Raw genomic sequence first — 21,143 nt, forward strand, 5'->3', positions numbered from 1 at the left:
AACACATGTCGTAAAAACTTGCATTTTAACAGGTGTCATCGGCAGTGACTAGGTTCAGTCACTCACTTTACAACAATTACTTCTCATACTTATTATTACTTATTATTTATTTATTTATTTATTAATATTTGCTTATTACTTATTATTTATTCTCAGAGTTCCGTTTTAGATCTGCGAACAATGACAAAACTGCAAACTGCAAGTTTGCAACTGAAGTCATCGCCGCCATGTTGGATGACCATTAACAAAAGAACTCTTATTATAGCTTTATTGTTCCTGTCATCGGCAACATGGCTGCCAGGATCTTTGTCAATTGAATTTCTCGGGAATGGTGACAAACCACTTATAGCATTCCTACGTTAAAATCAGCACAATTAAAATGGCCGAAGAATAAGAGCGTTAATGATCTCCATCTCTTTGGAAGCTCTATTCCAATTTGTTCGTTGTAAACAATACCATTACTGCCTTAGGCGAGGTCAGGTCATCTAAGAGATGCTATTTCAGTGTAATTTCCTGTTTTCAATAAAAACAAATTCAACACAGGAAGAGCATTCCAATGCTATTAAGTCATTTGTCGATTAAACGTTTCTGAATAACTTGGGACACCCAAATTCAAAAGCTGTTGTTAGTCCGATCATCGAGGCTAGTAGCGGTCAATGCTGTCAATGTAAGTCATATTTCTTTCTGATTGCAGTTCTTACTGTTTGAGTCCTCTGTGGTCCCCTGTAACTAAGTATTACAAAATTAGTTGTAATTCCGAAATATCGTTGAGTATTTCTCCCGGTCTCCAAAGTATTTTGAGGGATCTAGATCAACCATTCAAACTGTCCACTCTTCGACCTGCCTGCACAATGACACTTTTAATTGTACTTGTTTTCTTCGTAATCTCGACTCAATACAACTGATACAAAATGATTAACTTTTCCTCATAATTTTTTTGTTATGACCATACTGATTACGCAGCGAGGCAATCGCAAGCATTGCCTCTAAATCATTCTAAGCTACTAAAATCATTTGATTTAAGGATCCCACCTAAATATCAATAAAACTAGGTAAAGACCAAATATTTGAAATGAGAAACGGTAAATCACGGTGGAAGCCGAGTAGACTAAATGCTACTAAGAGTAGCCCAGACGTTTCAACACCAAGCTTGGCAGATGGAATAATTGCATGTAAATATTGGCTTTATAAAAGCGTACTTCCTACTTACCCGAGTATATTCGCATTATATCCCTAACTGATAGGCCATGATCGAATTACACAAGCGTTATTTCGCCTTGGTCGCTCTTTTTTTGCTCACCTTCGCAACGATGGCACTTGCAGATGACTTCGCAGATGCTCGTGCGAAAATTGATCAAGCGAAGCCTAACATTGACTACAATACATTTTGCGCTGAGATGAATTCGGGAGAGGACAAAATTGCCTGTCGTGTCAAAGATGTACCGACTGTTGGTTTTCTGGTGTGCAAGGAGCCTGAACTAGGAGAAAAAAATTGCAGCACAGTCATCAACGAAGAGGTCACCAATATAGAGAAAGTTAAGAAGGAAGGCGGCATCAGGACAGTGACGATTTCTCTTCCCCCAATCGATGGCGTGAAGTGCGGAAAGGACTCGAGCATAGAATGTAGTGGCTTTTTAGAGAAATGGCTGGCTAAAGACGAGGCAACATTCAAGCAAGTTCGCGATCACATTTCTAACAACACAGTTAAACAGCTGATTGCTGATGTCGAAAATTTCACCTCCAAAGCGGGATTAACAACAACAGCTGCTGATCTTTCGAAAATCAAAGCATACATGACGGTCAACCCGACGAAGAACGAATACCGCCAAATATGCGATCTTCAGGGCTTCTTTTTGGCAAAAGGAGGATTTTTAGTCGCAGATGTGCCTGATGTACTAGAAGGGACGACAATTGATGGAAAATGCTATGATGGTGAGCCTACCACTAAGGAAGTTCTGGACGCTTTGGATCAGATGATTTCCGCATTCAGTTCCGGAAATGGAAAAGACGACAATGGAGCAACCACACGCTCGTCAGGTCCCGATTTCAACATAAATATCTCCCTCACAGGTCTCCTAACATTCCACGCAATACTATTTGGGAGAAATTGATTTGTATATTAGAGAATGTTCTGACTTCCATGACCTTTAATTGTTATACTGTAGTGCTTGAAGATGTAGGGTTGGGGAATGCTACTTCAAACTGAAACCATTATGGTTTTGAACAAAATTTTCGTGTAATTTCACCGGTCTCGCAGTCTCGGTTTTTAGCGGTTATGATCGGTTATGTTTCTATTTTTTCACAATGCTGTCTGGGAGTTACGATTTTTTGCAAAATTGACGAAAGTCTCAAAGTCCCAATTTATTTATTTGTATTTGCAAATGACCTCTGACCGTCTTTGAGTCTGAATGTCTTACGACTCGCGGTCACATTTAAAACACTTTAATATCTCGATCTTGAAATTTAAAAAGTCAATTATGTCTCGGGCTCGCAAAGGAAAACGCTAGTCTCGCCTTCTTGCGTAGTCTCGCATTTGTCACTCACCACCCCTAGATGTGGACTCACCAGCTGATTGTGAAATATACCGAAAAATTTAAAAACCGGAAAAATTTAAAATACAATGTAGGAATGACCAATTTTCTTTTAAGTTTATTTCACATTAATTATACATAAGCATAAGTGATAGAATCGTCTAGAAAAAGGTCAAACCGGTGCGTACGTACGAGCATGTACGTGACGGTAACTGCCGGTTAATCACTGTATAGTTTCGCCCAGTCCCATCATTGCGAAAAGGGGGGAAACCAGTGCAGCGGGTATAACACTACTCGTACATGAGGGGCACGGGTAGCTATTGCCAGTCCCTCTGCTTCTTGTACCTTGTGTATATGTAGTTTTGTTCTCTTCCAAAATCTAGCTTCTCGGGGATCGGAAAAAGAAGGATAACATTGCATGGACTGTGCACTGTCTTGGGAGTTATATCGTGGCGACTGGCGACGTAAATAGTGACTGTGGTGTAGCGACTGTGGTGATCACAAGTACTAATATTTACATGTCTTATCTTAATTAATACTTCAAGTTAAGTAGTAATGTTAAATATACATCCAACAGTACTGAAATGAAGTTAGCTAACTCAACATTTCGATTTAATTGCTGTTAAATAAAGGCTCATTTTTCTTATGTATATTTCAGATTTATACAGGTATACGTAAACGGCTAAGTTCCAGAGTCCGAATCAAATCTGCATGAATCACCCTCGGTCAAATTTTTAGTGGACTGTGGAGAACTGATAACCGAAGTGGTTCTATAGATCGTTTTCACTGTCACGCAGTAAAAGAAATAAATCAGAAACCATCCAGTAGAAAAAGCTATGAAATTATGATGTTATAGAAGGTAACTAAGTAAGACACTTCTCCAAGTTTTAGGCCTGTGGGTTTCCCCAAACTTCAGATATTCGTCGAAATGTTTCGTAGATATTTACAGAGCCCAGTATGAAAACGCCATGTTGGTGTACCTCCGTGGTACACCAATATGGTGGCCGGAAAATAGTGTAAACATCTGGAACTTACTCTGGCTATCTAGGCGACTGATTATCAGCAGTGATCAAACAAGCATTTACATAAGCACTTTTCCTAATGCTCTAACTTCTAAAAAGGCTCAAAATCATGAGATAAGTATATATTTTTCGACAAACTCGATCGTAGCCTTGTGTCACGGACCTCCATAACCCTGAAATTCAAAATGCTCTGGATTCCAAACGAAGCACGCTATTGAGCTGTAAAATTGTCAACAGATATAAATATACCGCCTCTTATGCCTGATTAGGTTAAAAACTTTGGTGGCTCTTTAGTTTTGGATTTTACAAAGTGATGACGTCACGTGAAAACGATCTATACCTCTGTGATACTAAGAGAAAATGACACACAATTCATTATTGCGAATTTAGCGCCCAGTAACAACGCTAAAAATAGTTTTATTCCATTGGCGCGGGATAAGTTTCGGTTTTTCTAGTTGGAAACATTGTTCGAAGTGAACCATTTTCCTTTCTCCGAAAATTCTCGAAATGATAAAAGTAGTACCCAGCTGAGAAACATTATTTTGTATTTTGTCACTAATGACCATTATTGGAGTGAGGCTTGGCCCGTTTTTTTTACAATTTTTTCCTTCCTCTATTTAGCTGCAAATCATAAGCTTAGTTTCTTAAAATATTTTCACCATAGTTAGGACAGGAGACTAACCATTTTTTCACCAAAAATTACTAGGTAATAACGTGAGAATCTTCAATAGAGGAAACAAATGGGCTCGATCTGAACAATTGGGCTCCCATGTTTTTCCCCCACCTTGACCATGAGTTTTAATCAAGCCAAAAGTTTCAATTTTTAAATTATTTTCAAAGGGTCTTGATAATAGCAGGCAAGTCAAGAATTTAAAGAAAACGACAGAACTTTTAAGTTTTAAAGACATGTTTCGACAGGACCTACTGTCATCCTCAGTTGATCATGATGTACAAAGCCTTGAGGGGCTGGGTTGCTAACGTATCCAGAAATAACCCCAATAACCTTTTCAAACGTGACAGGGAAAATATTTCCATTAGCAAAAGCCTTGAAGGGCTGGGTTGCTAACGTATAAACTTACCCCGATAACCGTTTCTATCGTGACAGCGAAATTTCTTCCATTTTTCAGTTCTGGTACCTGCGATTTTCATGTCTTCCTTTTGAGCTTCTCGAAGTCTCAATGGAACTTTAACCTTCCTTACGAATTCAAAACTAAATTACCAACAACGAAGTCTAGGCGTGGATGACTCAACTTTTATTGTACTTAGTGAGTTAGGCTTGTTGGTCAGTTCGATCTATAGGGTCCGTAAGTACACACTTGGGCGTGGGTAGGGGCGCCAATCGCCGTTCCTAATTTTATCACAGTGATCAGTTTTAACCCATACCATTATATGGCTGGCTCCGTGAGGGGGCAAAATGAAGCAAATCTGGCGTTGTGATTGGCTACCCGAGCGGGCAAGAATGCGTCATGTTGCCTGCTCGGGACTACCCGCTGTGGCCTGCAAGAAACATTTCCCCGAAAGCCATATAATAAATTAAATCCAGGATTGTTCTGTCAAGATGGCTGGATATTGGCGTTTTTCTTTTCTTTTCTTTCTTTTTTTTTTTTTTGCGAGTTTGTAGACCTTGACTCCGTCTCGGTCCATAACGCGGCCAATACCCAACCATTTTGACCTCACGCTTGGTCAATACCCATACAGGAAGATTTAGTTGTGAACCATAAACCATGTAGCCCTTATAAGCTATCTAGGGATTAATAAAGCTGGTAACCCTTCCTTTTCACTCAGATAGTAATGGAGCAAGCGCAACACAAATTTTGTGTCGTCCTATTTTCCCTGATTTCGATGATCATGGTCGCGATGCCGCATCAGATGTCGGGTAAACTTCACGAACAGAAGTTTCTGGAAGCATTAAACCTCTTTAAATCAATGAAAGTTAAAGGCATATTGATCAACTACAACCAACTTTGTAGCGTTATGTATGCAGTAGACAAGGTCGCATGCCGCAACAACGGCGTGCGAACGGTTGCGCTCCTTGTATGTAGGTCTGAGTTTCTTGGCTCTGAGGGGAAAAATGCGCGGAAATGATCAGAGATGAGGTTGTCAGACTAGAAAAACTCGAAAACGCATGTGTCAAAACAGTGAAATTTTATCATGATAAAGAGCAAGAGCTAATTGGTGACGTGACGTGTGGACAAGAACAAGTCGAAGGTTGTAGTGGTTATCTAGTTGAATGGGTGGGTAGTCCCAGGAGACAGTTTTAGCACGTACGCGACCGCATCACCTTCAACGAGGTAGCAACTATAATTAAGAATGTGTTACCGAGAAAGCCGAAAAAGTGAATGATCTCTGGAACATCATCAACTACATGAAGGCACCACAAATTCCAATTGCAAAGTACCGTCAAATCTGTGATCTTCAGGGCTTCTTTCTGAGGACAGGCGGGTTTTTACTAGCAGACGTCCCCGAGATATGTGAGGGTTTAGGAAAAAAAATGAAAGGTGTTGGCTACCGGACGATCCCAGTGGACCTCCTGGACCTACCACACAACAAGTTCTCAGGGCTATGAATACCATTATCGCTAAACTGAAGCCGCCGCACTAATATGATAACAACCGTTACTGATATGGAAGATATGAAGAAACATAAATAGGTATAAAGATAAACATTTAATCAATCAACCAATCGAATCAATTAAGTAATCGATAAATCAATCAGTCAATCAAGCAATCCATCAATCAAGGAATCGATCAACGAATCGATCGATCGATCGATCGACCGATCAATCAATCAATCAATTAGGGCGGTTTTCAGTTGAGTGTCGAAAGTAATTAGACAATTACTTTGGTTTTGGTTTTGGTTTTACTACAGTTTGAGATTAGCTGAGAAGTCCAATTGGTAAGTAATTGGTTTTGATTTTTTGGTACTTTGGTTTTTTATCAACTCATGAACCTGAGATCGCAGATCTCTACTTTCAATTTAAAAATGTTTTATTTGCCAACTGGCATGATTTTGACCAATCCTTAGTTATCATTTAAACCCAATCGAGACTCTTTCCCATAACAATGCAAATAAAACGCAGTCTGCATGTAAGAGACATAGCTAGTCCGTTTATTATGTCGTCAAATAATCGATCATATTCGTATTCTCGGAACAGGGGCCCCGTTTCTCGAAGGTCCCGAAACTTTTTGGCACCCGAAAAGTTGTAGCAAAATCTGAAACCTCATGACTATACAGAGCTGATTTATGCATATATTCTTAGTATGAACAGAGGTTCTCTTTATACAAGAAATTTCAGGCGTATACACCTCTCTGTCTTTAAATACCGATTTATTAAAATTGGCTTTGCGGGCACGAAAAGTTTCCGGGGCTTTCGAGAAACAGGCCCCTGGACTGGAACTAGCTTGCAACTGAGGCTGATGCAGGACGGTCTTTTCAAATGCAAATGGCATTAATCTCTGTTTAATGATATTTCCCCGCATGAACCTCCATGGCAAGCTAGGTCCAGTCCAATACCGAGAATACGAAGATGGTCTATTATTCACTCACAGCTGATTCAACATCCCTATTTATGCTATAATTACATCCAGGAGCACTAATATAGGGGACAAACCTTTATGTCAGTGTCAAAGTATTTAGCCCTAGCGTAATAGGGCTAAATATAAGACGCGACTGGTGAACGAGTCGCCAATGGAAACTCCTCAATGGTACCAACTAATTCTGTTCTTTGTACAAGTCCTAAATTAATTTTCTCCCCTAAGTCAGGTGCAATTCTAAAAAAAAACTCTCTCGCAAAACTAACTAGTTCACTTAGAAATTTTCATCACGCTATCAAATATTGGTTTAGTGTCTTCCAACTACCAAATTACCACCTCTGTCCCCTAGGTCAGGAGAGGAAGTGGCAAAAGTCACGTGATAACATAGGGACAACTGCCAAATTTTCCTTCACTTTGTCTCTGTACAAACAATTGTACGAATGTGTTTATCCTAGATTGATCCTTAAAGTTAGTTCAGATTGGACACAGTTTAATAAATACAACCAAGTGCAATATAAAATGCACTCATGAACATCCAAAAGCGTTATCTTCCCCAGAGGCCACCTGTCCTTCCTGGCCGACGGGGCCTTGAAACGAAGAAAAGTTGGCTCTGGAGATACATGACCTTGATTGGCTAGATTCTTAGACTAAGATTTTTACGAAATCAGTGCTGGTCTCTAATCTAGTAAACTTGCAACCCAAAATCAATGAAAAGTAATATAATTATTCACTATAACATCTAAAAACTAAAAATCTCTAATTTCGATGTTTTATCAAAGGGCCGTTCACCCACTTGGCCACTTCTAGAAGTGAGAAGTTCCACTGACACTACTGTCAAAACTCTCGACCGTCGGGTGAAAGGCCAATCAATGGAGTTACACAATTTATTTCTAGCCCGTTAAGTTCTTTTGCAGGTACTTTATCTCAAATAAAGTGTATCCCATAGCAAATGCTCGACAACAGTAGGAGTTTCCATGCACCATGCCCAAACTAGAGTAAAAGGAATTTGTTTGGTTATCGGTTGTCAGCAATTGCAGTTTCAAAAGGTGGTACCTGCAGTAGATGCCTTTGTCTTTCGCACCCTTTGTTAATGTTATGGCAATCTGCGTCAATTCTAAGACTCTGAATTCTTGAAGCGAGTGTTAGGTCTCTTTGTAGAGTTCCTCGTCTCCGCACGTGTAAAATACGAAGCAGTGTAGCTCGAAATCTATTGTTCATGATGGTGTAGACGATGGGGTTGTAAACTACGGAAGCTTTGGCTAACAGCTCAGGAACTTCTGCTTCGCCAGATTCTATCACGTGATTTCCTGTGAATACTGCTGCGAGACTGACGAAACAATATGGCGACCAACTCAGCGCGAAGGCAATGACAGACATTGCTGTCATGCGAGCTACTTTTAATTCCGATTGCCGTTGTCTTATTTGGACTGCAACATTACCTGGTACGACAGCACTATGAACAATACTGCGAAACAGAGAGAAGAGAGAGAGGATTATTTTGATACCTTGTCCGGGGAATAGCAAGGCGAGGTTCCCTAACGAACATCTCCAATATGGAGCATATGCCATCAAAGTATCATGTCCCTTGTATGATACAATTTTTAGAAACAACACAACGTTTTTTTTAGAATCTTCTGTCATCTTAAAAAACGTTGTGTTGTTTCTAAAAATTTTAACATGTCTGCTACTATCCATCCCTTGTATGTCTTGGATTGGTTGAGGGAATTCCTTTCTGAAATAGGTTATATCATCTCGGCACGAGAATCTTAAACTGCAGTCGGTAGTTTAAGAGCTTTACAAAGGAAGCTCTTCACTGTGTCTGACTCATCTTTGTTGAATTAACGCTTCTCACCTTACACCCTCACCTTTAGACCGTTCAACCACTTACCTTCGAGAAAGACAGATCGATGGCAGTCTATGGGCCGATTATTTAAACAGAGTTTAGAACGAGGTTGTGAAAGTCGTGGTCTGAACCGAGATTTACGATTTACGATTCCCATTATGAAAATAATTTTTAACTCAAGCTTGTCTCATAATCTATTGTTTCTTTTCATTTTTCGGTTGTATCTACAAATCGCCCAAAGGATTCCTTGAGATGAAGTTTAATGCGTCTATCAATGTTAAGTCCGGGGGAGCCTGGGCGTATGTGGAACTTTAGACTTCGATTACCTTCCTCACCCTGGGGCGCCCAGGTGGGGACTGGTACGAGGGGAAATGAAAGCAAATCTATTGGGCCATCTTGAAATAGAACACAGGTGTGTTTTGGAGGCAAACACTTGAACGATTAAACAACTACTCGCTCACTACTTACTTTCAGGATAAATTGATGGAACACCTCACTTTGTGGAGACTGCCTGGATTCTTGATTTTTAGTCTCGCTTTTTGTCACACAATCAAACGTTGGAATTCTAATATTTTCCATCCATTCACAGCGAGAAATTATGTTTTACTTGAAATGAAGTAATGAACGGACACCTGGATGACAACAGGCTACGCCGCTACGTCAAGATGGGGGATATTTGATCTGATTTTACCCATTTTCGGCCCTTGGTTGAGGATTTTGACCAAAAATTCTTCCAAAAAGTCAAGTGCTCCACATATTCCCGGGGTGCCCTCCCCCACCTCTGGCTTAACATTGAACATTGATTGATGCATAAGGAACACGTGAAGTCAGACTGCAAGTGAAAAAGTTGAAGTCATGAAAAATTTCTTCGAGTTTAGTCACATATCAGGTAAAAAATGCAGGAAAAGTACGTTGCAAAGACAAAAGCATGCCAACACTATTTTTCGTTTTTTGTTTTGTCGCGTCAACGCAGTTTCCTTACAGTCTATGCCTCATGAGCCGGCTGTCGGCCATTTTGATTAGTGGTGTGAATGTATCACGTAGATGCTCGTTTTTTTTTTTTTTTTTTTTTCTGTTATTACTATATGAAACTTTTTCGTAGCTGCGAAAATCAAAGCAACTGTTGGATAAAGAATATAAAACATCTCAAAGATAAGACAAGTGGTTCGTAACGGATAACGTCGATTCGCATTCCATCGAATGAGACCCACAAACATTGGGTTGCTGATGAGACTGCGTTGTACGGACTGGAAGTCATCTTATAGTTATGTTGGGGAACAAGAAAAACTGATTGTAAAAGTCATTCTAAGTTGCTCTTACACAAAATAAGGTCAAAAGCGTAAGCATTTGAATGAGTGACAAAAACTGATTTACCTGAAAATTTTGTAGTAGCAAATAATCATGACTGCGAGGGGAAAAATGAACCCAAACGCAACAAGAAGAAGATTGTAACTTATATCAGCGGCAGACTTCCCCGCCCAATCAGGACAACAGCTTATTTTCGAAGACGTGACAACAAACCGACTCCAGCCAAGTAGCGGTGGGAACATGCAAAAGCTTCCGTACAACCAAGCACTGCCAATCAAGCAGATGACTTGATGGGTTGACAGTCTATGAGTGTTCGTGTTTACCTGCTTCACACCAAAATAGGACACCACAACCATTTCAGTTAATGTAAAAATGGACGTTATCCCCACGGTACCGTTGATGAACGCCACCCAGATACAGGTAGAACGCTCCAAAAGCTCTCCTCTAAAAGTAGATTGTATTGCGATCGGGTAACCAAACACGATAATAGAAATGTCCGCTAGTGCCACGTTGACCATTAGAGGAGTCACCCCTCGGCTGCGGTGTTCACGCTGTTTTAGCACAAGAAGAGTCAGAACATTTCCTACGAAGCCGAACGATAGGATCAAGAACATGGAGATGCCATAGGCCAAGTAACCCTTTTCGTGCCATACAAAAGTCTCGTGGCCACTTTGGGTCGCATCTTGCTGCATATCGAGTTTGGTGTTCCCTTGATTTGGTGTCTTTAAACCTTGAAAACGAAAGGAATGTATAGGTATAGTCTGTCGTGTGACCTCATTGTGAAGACAAAAAGGTACTTTTAGAGGAAATTTATTTTACCAAAATAAATGATTTTATGTAGCTTGCGACGTAACTAGACCCAGTACTTGGTTGGGGGAGTTTCTGTCATCGCAGATATAGATATCGCTAAATGTGGTCCACCTTCTCTTTTGCGCGCCATTCTCAGCAAGTGAAGGGAATTTTCTCTCCCTCCACACAACATTTTCTCTATTTTCTACATTAGCTGGCGGTTTCTCCCTCACCTTTGCTGGGATAATACCTTGGTATGTTTGTAATTTAAGCTTTCTAACCTTGCTATCAAAATAAACGGCCTCACCTGTGGCCAATATATCCCACTTGGTAGTGTTGATGTTGAGTTTTGTTACCCAGCAAACAGAGCTCAGCCAAAGCAGCACCCATATGAATTATGTATATGTTGTATTTAAGTGTGAGGAACAAGATACATAAATGATCATTTCTGCACATGCGCTAAAGCGTGAAACCGTCCCTTAAACATCGAAAATCACACTAGAGATCCTCTGTAAGAGCCCTTAGAATTGGAACAAAAACATTCAAAGTAGAAAGAGATCCGAAGAAAAAAAAAGCTGCTCTTTTCCCAAGCTGAAAGAATTTCGTTTTAACTAAATTCATGTACCGAATCATCACAAAAAGATAACTTTATCGTTACGATGACCGCATAATTTGGTGAAAAAGATCCCATTTACAATTACTTTTGGCTACTGTGCCTTTTTTGCAACAAAAAAAGATGTTATAAGGTGATTCAGTATAACAAACGGAACTCACCTTAACCCGTCCATATATGAGAGGCACTCTGCTATTTATCAATTTGAAATTGATAAAGGTAAATAACAGTAGCCGCCGAACCGAGTTTTTGAAGCTGGGGTTGAGTGTTGTTTTTGAACTATATGTCTCGCGATCTTACGATAAAAAAACACGCGGACCGCATGCTCTCACTATCTTTTGTAACGCGTGATACAGTTTAAGCAAAAAAGCGTTTTTCTGGTTTCTGATCAAAGTTCACTTTGACAAAAGCTAATTCTATTCTTTGAAATCGCACGTGTTTTTTTGACATCTACAAGTCGCACGTCTTGTACACTAGCGTGCAACTGCAGAAGCTGATCTATTTAAATGCGAAGTGCTTACTGGCTAACAAACTGACAAACACATGCTCGACACATGTTCGGCGGAAAATATGACTGACGTTGATTATGTAAAGATTTCTCGGTTGACACGACCTGTTTTTTGTTGTATAAGTTATATCTTGGTAAGTATTTTGATAGGAGCATTTTTCCTCTCGTGGACCAATTAGAGAGAGCGTTATATAATCAAAATTTCTAGTGCTTCCTACCGCGTGTTATGCAGGATGAATTTCTTTGATACTACAAACAAGAGAGGTATTTTTTGTGAGCAGTTTCTCCGGATAGTATCGTATTTCTTATTTTCAGTCTGATCACGAGGACTACTTTTAACAGATCGCAATCGCAGACCGTTGAAGCATTTCGCATAAAGTTAATTCTATGTTAATGTAATTGCGATGCTTGTGTGATATATTCAAAATATATACAAGCCTCAAACGGTGTCATGATAGAAGTCGCGATAGTGTCTTGGAGTCGAGAATCTTAGTTGTTTTTAACTATCCTGAAGCCATAAAAGAGAACAAAAGAAAAAAAAAAACATGCTTCAATAACTCCTAAGATTCATCCATGTATATAGACAGAAGCTAAGTATTTAATAAAAAAATTTCTATTTTAAAATTAATTTATTTATTGTTATATTAGCAGGTGCTAATACAAGCAACTAAGATTTTCTTGATTTAGCAATAGAAAAAATGAGAAAGAATAAGAATTTCATATCCTAAGGCAAAAAACGCACAAAAAGTAACTTAAAACACCGGTCATGTTGAAAATACAAATCTTATGGCTTGAGATTGATCAAACATCCGGGATTCGGAGAGTCAAGTCAGGTTAAAACCATTCAATACTAAATACGAGTCACCAAGTTCAAATGTGCGACTTACCAGACAAATTAAATACCAGATTTTTTTCCGCCAAACGAGTTTTTGCTGTTGTCTTGTTTAACTCAGTGGAGCGCGTAATTGTTTGTCGCCAGAATCAACTTCGAGTACGGAGAAAGGTCCCCAGTGTAACTTTTCTCATCAATTAAATAAATGCAAAACGGCTTTGTGGGAAGCAATTAAGTTAGTTGCTTCCCCGACAACAGAGAAGAAAAATGGAGGCAACATTTGATAGCAGTGGCGGCAAATTAATGGCGCTTTTACCCGAAGGGTTGGTTTTAGGTTTTCCTTTCTTAGAACTTTCTTAACAGTCCCACTTCATCAAACACGCACATCTAGATAACCGTCACACCAAAGATTATTTCGTCTTTGTATGTAGAATTAAGTAAAATAAATACAACTTAGTCAACTTACCATACGGTGTAGAAAATCCTAAAACGTGTCTAATTAAGGGATTCGATGCTTCTCGAAACACAATTTAATGTGAGCGAGACTTTATTTTACGTACACAGACATTATATATTGTAGAAGTCGCTTAAGATCTGTCTATCCGGATGCTATTAGAATCCGTTTACCATATTGTAGAAATCCGGTCAACCTTTTTTAAACTGCTTGAGGACAATTGCTCATGAAAGCAAAATCCTCACGGCTCAAACTTGTTTTCAACACTTTCTATTATTACGACACGTCTTAAATCAATTTGTGTTTAATTTTTACTGCAATTGCACGTACTTTTTACTGCAATTGCACGTACGTTTTACTGCAATTGCACGTACGTAGCGAAATTAAACATTTAAGTATGCCATCAGACTGGATTTAATTCAAACGTGCGTCAAACATTTTCAGTGGGCCTGCGATCACTCAATTGAAATTAAAATGGCAAATAAAGGTAGCAAATGAAAATACACGGTCGGCACAAAAAGATTTACGTCTGACTTTCTGATTTCAGTTTAGAGATCGTAAGTTAGATTGCGAATCAGACGTTTTCATGATATGATCTTTCAAAGCAAGTCTTGAATTAACGACTTTGGGAACGTAAACGTCCAAGTTTATACTTCATACTATCTTACAATGCTACCAAAAAATGTCTTTCATTAGCTCTATTCTATTCTAATTTTGTTTCCTCAATCATCTTTTCAACTAAAGTAAAGTAAATAACAATATTTTAGTTGCGGCTTGCATTCAGTCCGCGGCTGTAGTAACAGACCATGGTAGAGGGCATGAAATCTGCAACTATATTTTCATATGGTGATAAGATACCTCAATGCAAGACATGCAGTGGTTTTTCAAGACACTATGTTTCGATATCTCTAAGCAAAAACGTGCTTAGTAACTACGCGCTAAGTAAAGAACGTGTATAAAAAACAAAGTGGGTGAGGAATTTTCTACACCTGCTACTAAAAATAAAACACTTCAGCAGTTAACCTCTTTTTTAAGATCAATGTATAAATTACTTTAATTCCTGTTTGAATTTTACGCATTGTTCTCAGTTACAATAGCAAGACCTAGAGGCTGGTGACTACTAAAATAGAACCTTTAAAAAGAATTCGAGTTATTTTCAGCATTCACCTATTTTCATAGTTTGGAGATCAGCTTTGAGATCAAATTACATTTCACCCTTCTTAGACTTCTATGTATTTTCTTCAAAGAGGCCTCATTATTCTCAATTCTTTGCAAGTATGTAGTTACCAATTCAACTGTTTACATGGAAAGCATTTGTCTCTGTTAGGGTGGTCTACCATTCCTTCCTAACCAGCCTTTATACAGCATTTATTTTAAGTACAAATACACGGCCCTGACTTCCTCGTTTTGCACATGCTCTGTACGTTCTGAAATATCTCTAGTAGAAGGGGCAAAACAAGCTAAAATTTTAAACATTGAAAAAAGTTGGCACCCCATCACTGCCTTCCAGGTTCTCCTCACCTTCAACGGAATTGGTCCCTCACGCAGATACACCTTGCCCTTCGAATTCTGCGCGATTTTGAATGAAATATTAAGATGGCGCACTGCTGTTTAACAAGGTTCTCTCGGTCGCCCGGGGTTGCCTCGGCTTGGAGTCTGATCCTCCCCCCCAAAAGAAAAAATTATTCCATTTAACAGACTCTTTGAGTCAACTCGGTTTATTTTTAATCATCAGCGCATGTGACTAAATTTTGTATTTTCGCGAAGAGCGATCCCCCTTCGCCCATTAAAATGCATTCCATTCTCGCTGAGTGCCGTAAATTCAAACCCGCGCTAGTCGATGGTAAAAAAAGAATAAGGAGGATGCATGCGCACCACCCCATCGTTGCGATCAGCTAGACAGGAAAATTGAGAGCAATGAATAATGGTTATAAAAGGAACTGGCTTAAAAAAAAAAACCCGTTATAATCATGCCATGTCGAGGTAGCATCTTGTCAATTGTTGTCTCTCTTTTCGTGTCAAAATATCACCTGCGGAGATACTAAATGCGTGCAAAGCTCATTAAAGTGCAAGTTGATGTCCAATTTAGGAAGCTTAAATGTATTTGTCGGGGGAAAATGTAAATTAAACGATTCACGCACAATGATACAACACGCTGAGAAAGAGCAACTCACGGACTTTTTTATTTGTCAAAGCTAAGTGCTTTCACCTCTCTACCTACCTCCCACATCAACAAAAGTTACTTCACGTTCATGTCCAGGCTGAATGGTTAGTTATTTTTCTGCCCACTTTCTGCTGAATATAACCGTTCCAAGATACAGATTACCAAAGATCAAATGCAACAGTGCTAAATTCATGAATGAACTGAGCTGTACACGTGTTTCTTTAATCCCTTTGTAAATTCTGATCTAGGAACGATCATAAAAGATGCATACATACTATACGTTTCAATGATACAATGAGGGTTGGAAACGGTTATGATCTTTTATTTTATTTTATTTCCAGTATTTCAAGTCCTTTGCCGGAAAGATCGATGTGTACGGTATATTCAGTAGATCGTCTATATTCAGTTAGCATAATGGAAATTCGTCATATCAGCCTCACTATCAGAAAGAAGATTCGAGAAAAAAAACAGAGTGCACACATTGTTTAACCTTCAACCTCTAACAGTGCCAAACTAAACTGACCAATTTGAAAAAAAAAAAACTTTTAACAGCAATGTAATGCACTATTTAACAGCCAGATCTAAACAGTAGATACAAGCCAAGGCTTCACCAGCAAATTGGACAGGTGTAGCTCTAAAGTCATACCACTTAGACTAAGTGATATGAGTTTCGCCGAATGGTGAACCCATCGAGAAATGGGGGTTCGTGCTGAGCAAAGCAGTTGTTTTTACAGACATAAATGGTTTGATGACATAAATGGGTCATTTTAGGGATGTTTTGACTCATTCGCCTAGTTTGTGGCGGAAGAAGAGCCTGGAAATTAACGAAAAGGTTCGAAGGCTTCTTAACCTTTAACCTCTCAGAGTGCTAAATTAAATTAACCCGTTCAAGAAACACGTTCTCTGTTAATTTTAATATTTTTTAACTATTTTTTAAAATTTTATTCAATAGCTAAATTTAAGCAGTCAGACTCAAGCCAGGATTTTGTCAACAGATGCGACGGTTAAAGCTGTCTAAAAGAAGTCTAAACTAAGTGGTGCTCCGCCAAATCGTGAAGCAATCGAGAAATGGCTGTGATTTCCGAGCAAAGCAGTTGTTTTTGCACTGAGATTTAAATGGTTTGACGTCACGAATGGGTCATTTTAGCAATGTTTTGTCTCTTTGGCCTCCTTTGCGGCATGCTGAGAAATAAGAAAGATACTCAACAAGGAGCTTTTTTAAAAAAAGAAATAGCCTTTCTTTTCCGGAATGGTGAGAGTGTTGGAAAATTGAAGAGACCTTGCGTTTTAGAATATGTTGCGTTCTAGTTAATAGAGGGGAATGGTTATGAAGCTCGGCAAACACCAAAGGGGCAAACAAAGATGCCAAGATTTATGTTGGAAGGTCCACGGCCGTGCACAATCTTCTGTTTTGCGTTCATACACTACATGGATTACGTAACCGAAACGTTTCTATTGGTTAGTTCCTCGGTCAGTAGTGAAGCAACTATTGTGTTTTGTGTACGGTCAAGCCCAAAAAAGACAACAAAAACATACTGAACAAAGAACTTTGTCGAGTTTCATAACCATTCCCCTCTATTAACTATGGTTGCACGAACTACTTTTCGCAGTTTTGGTTTGAATTCTGTGCATAGCCGACCGCACTTTTCCAGAAAAAACTGTGGTGAAGATCTTCAAGGATCTTCAAAGATATTTATAAAGAGCTTAGTATCGTTGCCATGATCTGCAAGGATCGTTCGTTTTCTTGTCATGCAAGGTGATAGAGGATCTAGGTCTCTCTTGCCAGGATCAACGAAAAATACACGCATTGGCTACGTATCGGAAAATAGATATTATAAATGTCAGATTATAACAGATCTTTAATTTAGTGTAAAATTGTGCGAGTGCTAAGATTTTGTGACGGATTAAACGGGTGAATGACTTTATTGAGAACTCGGCCTTTAGATCTATTTTGAGGCCGTAACCCTGTATTGTACTAACATATGCCATCCGGGGATGGGACGAGAGAGAAATAATCGCAGTCTTCTTTATGCTAAGCAGACAACAGGATAGGCCCCCTCTTGAATGCAGGCTTTACCTTAGCTATACACCTTACCCAGACTGCGAGCAGTCTCTTTCTTTTCCTAGCGGGCGACGAGTTATGTTTCCCTTTCTCTCCCTCATTTGCATAATCTTAAATTTGCCCCGCGCGCGGAGGATTTCAGGAACAAAAACCGACTACTGGTAGTGTCTACCTTACCTTACATCATGTTACATGTAGACCCAGCCAGGCATTCCTCAGGGGCCAGCTTTTAAAAAGTTATTTGCGGGTGTTGTTCAACATTCTCGACAACGTAGGTTTTTGTCTTTAGCACCTCAACTTCACCAAGATACTGTCTCTTACTGAATAAAAAGAAACCAAAAGAACGTTTCAGTGACTCACTGGTGAAAGCTCTATCCATAAACTTGGACTAAAAGAACTTCACTAATGTTTCTTCAGTACCGACCTCAGGCCAGTCAACTGACATGTCGCTATTGATTGAACAAGTTGAACTAAACACAGATAAATGCCAGAATCACCTTGACTGCGTATAAACGCTGGGGGCGTTTACAGGAAACTTCCCTCTGGGGGCGTTTAGAAGATGCCGGTCTAAAGTGAATAAACTGGTGGAGAGCCACATTTCAAGCAGTTTTATCGCCGGAACTTGTTCTGCGTAAATTTGAGTGTGCTTCCATTTATTACTTCCTATTACCTGCCTTTGTTTCGCTGATACAAACACCAAGCAAGCTTTAATTTGTAAAAATTGAGTGGGTGTATCGACATTTACACAAACAAACTGCGTTTCCTTTTTAAACCCCGTTGTGTTTGAGAATCTTTGGTCTGTCAGAATTACTAGTACAGTTGGCACAGGTCTCCCCCACCCTGCAAAGCTCAGAGTTCTGAATATTGGTCAGGTTCTATTTTTGGGTGTTTATGGACCGAGATGCATTCGAAGTGCATCAGAGCACTAAAAAGAGCTACACCAATATCCAGCATCTTGATCAAACAAGCTTGGTCAATAAAGGATTTATTGCATAACATCAAGAACAGACAGAACACCATTTTCTTGCGGGAAACAGCAGGATTCCCGAGCGGGTAAGATAGATTGCTCCATGATTTGGCTCGTCTTGCCGGCTCGCCGAGGTAGCCGGAGGAATGACGTTTATGGGAAATGCTAAACGATTGATTTAATATTTCTCGTTTGCTGTTCATAGTTTATCTATGTTGGGCTTAGAGTTCACGTATGTACACCACCAATGGACTGGAAACAACAATTCTGTATTTTAGACAGACACTCGATTTCTCACGAATTCGCTCTAATTTTAGCCGGCAGTGCAGGCGGTTTTGGTGGCCACAAAACGTGGCGAGTTTGCGAAACGTGAAGGCTAGTGAGAGAGGACGGATGGGGAGTGGAGGTGGCCCCACAACTTTTCTGCCTCACGCCTACTCCCTAGAGGATTTTTTTTCCCTCGTCCCAACCCTCCACTATTTACCGAATCCAAGATGGCGGTCTAAACACTGGCTACAGGAATATATGCACTGTAGGCTACTCTAATTTACCCATAAGTCAACATGTTTTACTTACAAAAATAAAACAACATTTTATCTTTAAAATATACGATTGCTAATGTATCATAACGTTGAAAGATGCAATTTTTACTCATGTGTTTCCCCGCGTTTTTCATGAATGTGAAACTTCTCTTATTCACATTGAAAACGGCAAACGGCAAACGTGAAAACTGGCGTGAAAAAATGGTCATGTCACCCGTTGGTCGTTGACTGCAAACATCATTCTTAACCTCCGGAATAAATGTTAGTTTTATCTCAATTCTGCTATGTTGCCCTGTTATTACTCCTCATCATCGAAAGCGATGCATGATAAACATACCAGTCGGTAAGGATTGAGTGATTTAGCTTTTATTTCTGTTTCTCTATACTCAGCTCGACTTTTATCAAGCATTTTGTCACGTCAGTTTACTTCGTCGCTTTTCTTCTGATCCTGGTGCTTAGTTTCCGGAACATCCCCGACGTCCTTGGTCTCCGAAATGACGTCGGCAGTGGCCTGGGCAGAATGATGGTTTCTCAATTTCAGTCCCCCGCGACGACGACGCCAAGCTTGACTGCACAAGAAATGCAAATAAAACTTTGTATAATAACCATAAACAAGCATGGGCTGTTTAGATCTTGAATGCTCATTTCAAAATTAAAAACTGGCATTTCTAAACCAAGAATGGACTGATTAAACCTCTTTCTCTCTTCTCTTTCTTGATGTACGGACCTCCCTGGGTAATTCGTTCAACGCTCAGTTTAAGATGGCAGGTATTATTAAGCACTTGTTCATGGTACTGAGAAACGGTTCAACCATTCTGTAATTTCGTACGTACTTGTAAGCTTACAGCAGTTAGGATTCACCCTTTAAATTCAATTAATTCAACTTGAGTTTGGCAGCTATCCGCTAGTACTTAGTGCCTTGAGTTGATTCCTTACGATACTGATACAAGCCTTTCATGCAACTGGGAAGAGACAATGCATATGAGGCACACCACAAGGAAAGTGATAAGAGCACGTCCCATGTTTAAAGTCTTCCTGTAAAGAAAAGAAAAACATTTGATTATAGCCAAAAAGTCATCAATTAGTTATAACTTACATGTTAAAGCCATGTCTATGGGCTTTCGCCAAAATTACCAGCAAAACATCATGGAACTAGAACATTAAAAACGCGCTCTGTACGCGTCTGGTCCGAAAGGACATTTTCCAATTTCACTCCGTTTCCTTAATAAACGTTTTAACCTAGAGTAAAGGCGAAATGCTTAAACCTAAGTTTTTTGCTCGATAGTCTTTAGTCTCCAATGAAAAAAAAAAAAAAAGAAAAATGGAATAGTAGCAAAATGGAAGAATTATTCAATTTGGTAGTAAGCTGCTCTTTTACAACAAGTTTTTGCTTGTTTTTAGCTGAAAGCCATTAGTACGTATTTCTGACATTTCTGAATCAGTGCACAACAAAGCTTAAACTAGGCTGTTCAGTTAACACGCTTGATATTCACTGCTATTGAACTTCACACTGTTTTTTACCTTGAATGACGCCTATCGGAGAGTGTAGTAGCAATTGTCCGTCTTTGACGATCTGTAGGTTGAACTAATGGTTTACCTGGTTTTATAACAAGTCAGTAGCGCTGTTATTTCACACATACCTTATGCATCATGTCTCCTTTTGTTTTCCATCCATTTAGATACCGTAAATAATATATTAGTGCCTCAAGCAAACAGCAGTTTCATTGTCAAATAATTCGTCCCCGTTGGCAAAGTTCTTCCTTGGGATGTGGTTTTAGTATATGGATGAACTTTTCACATCATTCTGTTTCTCCTTCAATAAAAAGCTGTAGTTTCACGCTAGATTCTCGTTTTCGAAGCCTTTAGCCTGTCCTATATGTTCGGTTGTTTGGAGAGCAGCGCAAAAAACAGAGAGAGAAAAGATAAAGGAGGAGCTTGGGGTGAGGTATTCTGAAATCCAATTACCGTATTAACA

The 21,143-nt window shown here is 39.4% G+C and overlaps 2 protein-coding genes across 3 annotated transcripts; one reads left to right on the forward strand and one right to left on the reverse strand.

The window, feature by feature from the left end:
- The first annotated feature begins 533 nt into the window (after positions 1-533).
- On the forward strand, positions 534-5,920 carry LOC145465770 (uncharacterized). Its single transcript, XM_081449527.1, has 2 exons — positions 534-667; positions 1,245-5,920. Exon 2 carries the CDS (start codon positions 1,248-1,250, stop codon positions 2,109-2,111), a length of 864 nt encoding a protein of 287 aa, XP_081305653.1. The 5' UTR covers positions 534-667; positions 1,245-1,247; the 3' UTR covers positions 2,112-5,920.
- Positions 5,921-6,508: 588 nt separating this feature from the next.
- On the reverse strand, positions 6,509-19,366 carry LOC145465846 (rhodopsin-like). Of its 2 annotated transcripts, XM_081449600.1 has the most exons (3): positions 17,837-19,366; positions 10,304-10,967; positions 6,509-8,551 (listed from the first exon to the last, which is right to left on the reverse strand). In XM_081449600.1, exons 2-3 carry the CDS (start codon positions 10,927-10,929, stop codon positions 8,101-8,103), a joined length of 1,077 nt encoding a protein of 358 aa, XP_081305726.1. In that variant the 5' UTR covers positions 10,930-10,967; positions 17,837-19,366; the 3' UTR covers positions 6,509-8,100. The 2 variants fall into 2 exon arrangements, with proteins under 2 accessions (XP_081305726.1, XP_081305725.1); XM_081449599.1 differs by lacking the exon at positions 17,837-19,366 and having other exon boundaries at positions 10,304-11,497.
- Positions 19,367-21,143: the final 1,777 nt, after the last annotated feature.

This window comes from Orbicella franksi, chromosome 13 (genome assembly GCF_964199315.1).
Source record: "Orbicella franksi chromosome 13, jaOrbFran1.1, whole genome shotgun sequence".
Taxonomy (NCBI): Eukaryota; Metazoa; Cnidaria; class Anthozoa; order Scleractinia; family Merulinidae; genus Orbicella; species Orbicella franksi.